Source organism: Haplochromis burtoni, unplaced genomic scaffold (assembly GCF_018398535.1).
Source record: "Haplochromis burtoni strain Fernald_Lab_line unplaced genomic scaffold, NCSU_Asbu1 Contig_190, whole genome shotgun sequence".
In the NCBI taxonomy this organism is placed as follows: domain Eukaryota; kingdom Metazoa; phylum Chordata; class Actinopteri; order Cichliformes; family Cichlidae; genus Haplochromis; species Haplochromis burtoni.
In genome coordinates, this window is record NW_024582551.1 from 646,917 (window position 1) to 651,845 (window position 4,929).

General features: G+C 45.2%; 1 protein-coding gene across 2 annotated transcripts in view; it reads right to left on the reverse strand.

The window, feature by feature from the left end:
- The window catches only part of LOC102310883 (atrial natriuretic peptide receptor 1), a 79,867-nt gene that overhangs the window by 50,292 nt on the left and 24,646 nt on the right, over positions 1–4,929 (reverse strand). For both annotated transcript variants that reach the window (XM_042225942.1, XM_042225941.1), the window contains one exon: positions 289–402. In XM_042225942.1, coding sequence (XP_042081876.1) covers positions 289–402 — 114 coding nt within the window. The remainder of the gene's footprint in view (positions 1–288; positions 403–4,929) is intronic.

The following is a 4,929-nucleotide window of genomic DNA, read 5'->3' on the forward strand; positions in this document are numbered from 1 at the left end:
CATAAAGCGTCGAGGTGATTGATCTCATCTCTGTTGATTGATCTCATCTCTGTTGATTGATCTCATCTCTGTTCAACTTTTACTTTGTCATCATCTCGTTTTAATCAGAAAATTATGGATGTGTGAAATAAAACCTGCTGTCCTCACACGTCAGAGACCCTCAGAGCAGCCGAAACATCTGCAGCAGCTGTGTGGAGAAACAAGCTCCACCCCCCTGCTGGCAAAGTGTACCTAGTAAAGTGTCCAGTTTGAACACACACACGCACACACACACACACACACACTGACCAGTGAGTCCTCTATGGTGTAGTTGAACATGTCCTTGGCATCTGCCTTCAGGTTCTGGACAAACTCCTGGTACTCGGGGTTCTGAGGCTCTCGGTACGTCAGGATCTTCACACTCTGGAAACCACACACAGTTTTAGTATGAGTCTTTGTTTTAACGAATGAGGACAGGACACAGCAACACAAGGCGCATCACAGATCCATAATTAATCTTTTACATGTTTTTATAAGAAATCAGATAAAATATTTATGTCCAGTCAAACTCGGAGCCAGTGTGAGCTTCCTCTCACATGAAACAGGAAGTAAACACGTGCTGTGAGGAAGACGCCTGACATCAGAGCTTCAGCTGCACAAATCCACACACTGTACATAAAAGATGGATGACAGGAAGCCAAAACAGGAGAAATCTGCTCTCTTTCTAGTCCCTGTCAGGACTCTTGCTGCAGCATTTTGGATCAGCTGAAGGCTTTTCAGGGAGTTTTTAGGACTTCCTGATAATAATGAATTACAGTCGTCCAGCCTGGAAGTAATAAATGCATGAACTAGTTTTTCAGCGTCACTCTGAGACAGGATATTTCTAACTTTAGAGACTCGTCCAGGTTGAAGGGGCTCTGTGGACTTCCTGCTCCATAGGGGGCGCTGTCGAGCTCAGCAGAAATGGTTCCACCTTTAGGTGTTTCACAGGTTTTCTCCTGCAGTAAACACTTTTTGTTAGAGACGTCACAGCACTGCGAGGTGCTTTACAGCGTCCTCCATTTTGGTTTGGGGCGTGAAGCGAGCAGCCTCCTGACAGCGTCGCCTTCACCCCGCTGCTCCGTCGCGGCCTTTTACGTTCCAAACACCAAAAAAGTCCAAGAAAAGGCCGTGGGTGGCAACGGGAGGTTTGTTTTAGAACGCACTTCTGACTCCATTGTTTAAAAATCATATGCCGTTTATTTCGTGGAAAATTATAAACAAAAATCAGCCAAATAACTTCTTAAAACTTAAAATTAAACGAAAGTTAACTTAATTTGCTTTAACAACTTCAAAAAGTGCTCAAAAAATCTTTTTTAAACCCTCCCGTCGTCCCATCTGACATTTGGCAAACAAAAACCATCTTTACCACACCCCTCCAGGGTGCTCTTAATCCCCTGATTAATGAGAGGGTCCATGAGCTAATAAACCAATCACTTCCCAAAAACTTTTCCAATTAATTCATTACAAATTTACATAACAAAACTAGGTCAGCATATTCTTACAACTTTAAAGAAAAAACAAAAATGAATACAAATTGCGATTTATAAACATTCAACAGAAATGGCCACAGCAGCTCGTCCTGCACACCTGGAGCTCCTGCTGGGCTTTAACTGTGGAAACAGGCACCTGTCCTAAAACCTTAACAGCACAATCAGCACGCGTTAGCAGCATGCTAGTGTTTTATGGTCAGAATTAGCTTCACTGAGAGGAACTGAAGGAGGAAGAGTGCTTTTATCCAGGCTGGATTCATGGACACTGAAATCCAAAGTCTCTTGCTGTGTCCCAATTCAGGGTCTGCACGCTTGAAGTACGCGCACTACGGTACTACGTACGGTGCGTAGCGCTGTTCAGGTTGCCTAGCGACCATGATACTAACTGCGAGAAACATTTCATACAGCTTTGTGTGACAGAAATGAAGGAGACAAATGTTTTGTTGGTCATTCATTTTTGTCATGACATCACTTTGATTAGCTGAGTATCTGAGGCTGAGACCACGGGACTGTAAAACATGATTGTTGGGCTTCATTTCTGTGCTGAACAGTCATTTAAGATTAGTTAGTAAATAACAATTAGTTAATGTTGTTCATGAGACTAAAGTCATCTCACTGTGGTAATGTAAATATAATATGGCCAATATTATAGTATTGTCAGATTATTATGATATATATATATATATATATATATATATATCTGTCCAGAAGAGCGCAGTCCTGGGAACAGCTAAGATACTGTGCAGGACCCTCAAGCTCCCAGGCCTCTGGTAGAGGACCCGAGCTTGAAGGATAAACCGCCCGCAGGGGCGTGCTGGGTGTTTTATATATATATATATATATAGGTTTTAAAACCAAGTTAACGCTGAAAGTACAAACATCACTATTGTCACATAACAGCAATGTTTTAATGTTCTTCATTATTAAACATTCGCACATAAATAAGTGACATCATATTCAGTATTTACTTTTGACAGTTCACTCTTCGGCCGCTCCCTTCTGCCGTATTTTGCGGCAAAATTATCCACACCCACCGCCGTGCTGTGAATTGTGGGATATATGGGACCACGAAGCGTGCACTGCACCACGCTTGATATTTGGGGAAATCGACGGCGCATTTGGAGTATGCATTTGAAGTACACTTCAAATTGGGACCGCCGTCGTCGCGTGGCGGTGACGTAACCGCACTTGAAATGCGTACTTCAAGCGTGCAGACCCTGACTTGGGACACAGCCTCTGTTTAGCTCCGCTCACTTTGATCTCACAGCGCCCCCTAGGTGAACTGCAGCTAACTTTTCACTATGATTAACAGGAAGTGAACAGAATGAAGGTTCACCGGGATCCTGCTGCTGACGTGGAGCTGAAACATCGTTTTCCCGTGACTCCTCCCCAATGAACCGTCCCGTCTCAGCCGGGAGTCGCACCAGAGGACACACACAGTAACACACACACAGTAACACACTCACACACAGCCTCCTCCCTGCGCACAGAGATTCCTCCAGATTCTCTGAGTTTGCTGATGACATCATGCTGTGTCGATGTCCACAGCGAGGAACGTGATTCTGAAACAGGCTGGAGAACCTCTGAGATGACCATGTGACCCACCTGCTGCCAGCTCACCCTTAAATCTTCCTCCAACTGTTTCTCTTTAGCTCGCTGACTTTGGCAGATCTTCTGTGTTTAAATGTTTGACATGTTCTCTGTCCTGAGTAAATGTGCGCTGATGGAAATCATGTTTCTCGTCACTCGTTCACTCGTGCTGGTGTTTGAGGAGGCAGCAGGTGGGAGATCACGCTGGAAACTTTGGGCTGAATTCAGCTGAAGTTCATATTTATGATATAAAGTCAGGCAGAGATTTGGGTTAATCAGCGCAACCTTTCCTCCAAGATTACAGCGCCCGATCTGCTTGCATGATTACTCCATAACGAGGGCGAGCCGTGAGGACGCACGGCGCTCCAGGTGCAGCTGCAAGTCGTCAGCAGTCATCAGATTAATGAGTGTTTCTTCCTCTCACACCACTGCAGCTACACGTGACGAGCGATTTAAACGGTTCCTCGGATTCCTGCGAGGAGCTGCGAGAACAAACACAGCGAGGTCCACGTGCAGCACACTGGAGCTCAGAGCTGCACAGTAAATCCATCCAATCATTTCACTGCTTTACAAACTCCACCCACCTGACTCTGCAGACAGGAGGAGGCGTTTCGGGTCACCTGAGACCGACCTATGACCTGTGATGTACACTAGCACTCAAAAGTTTGGACACAGCTTCTCTTTTAATGGTTTTTCTTTATTTTCATGATTATATATATTGTAGATTCTCACTGAAGGCATCGAAACTATGAATGAACACTCAGATGGAATTATGTAGTAAACAAAAAAGTGTGAAATAACTCAAAACACGTTTGATAATTTACATTCTTCATCAAATCCACCCACCCTATCCTCCATGGGCTTCATGAGGTCGTCTCCTGAAATGGTTTCCAACAGGCTTGAAGGAGTTCCCACAGATGCTGAGCACCTGTTGGCCCTTTGCCTTCACTCTGTGCTCCATCTCATCCCAAACCATCTCCACTGGGGTTAGGTCAGGTGACTGTGGAGGCCAGGCCATCGGGCGTAGCACTCCATGGCGCTCCTTGCTGGTCACAGAGCCCTTACACAGCATGGAGGTGTGTTTGGGGTCATTGTGGTGTTGATAAATCAATGATGTGATGGTGTGTTGCTGCAGGATGCTGTGGTAGCCAAGCTGGCTCAGTGTGCCTTCAGTTTTGAATAAATCCACAACAGTGTCAGCAGCAACGCTCCCCCACACCATCACACCTCCTCCTCCAAGCTTCACAGTGGGAACCAAGCATGTAGAGACCATCCTTCACCTTTCTGCATCACACAAAGACACGGCAGGTGGAACTAAAGATCTCAAATTTGACCTCATCAGACCACAGCACAGATGTCCACTGGTCTAATGTCCATTCCTTGGTCCAAACAAATCTCTTCTGCTTGTTGCTTTTCCTTAGTCGTGGTTTCGCAGCAGCTATTTGACCATAAAGGCCTGATTCACAGTCTCCTCTGAACATGTAGAGATGTGTCTGCCACTGGAGCTCTGTGTGGCATCTATCTAATCTGAGGCTGGTGACTCAGATACGTTTATCCTGAGCAGCAGAGGGGAGTCTTGGTCTTCCTTTCCTGGGGCGTCCTCATGTGTGCCAGTTTCATCGTGGCGCTTGATGGATATTGGGGACACATTCAAAGTTTTAGCAATTTTCCAGACTGACAGACCCTCAGTTATTAAACTAATGATGGACTGTTGTTTCTCTTAGCTGATTCCTCCAAACCATCAACGTGTCTTTTAGACCCCATTCCTACAAAACTGCTCAAAGAAGTCCTGCCATTAATTAATTCTTCGATCTTAAATATGATCAAC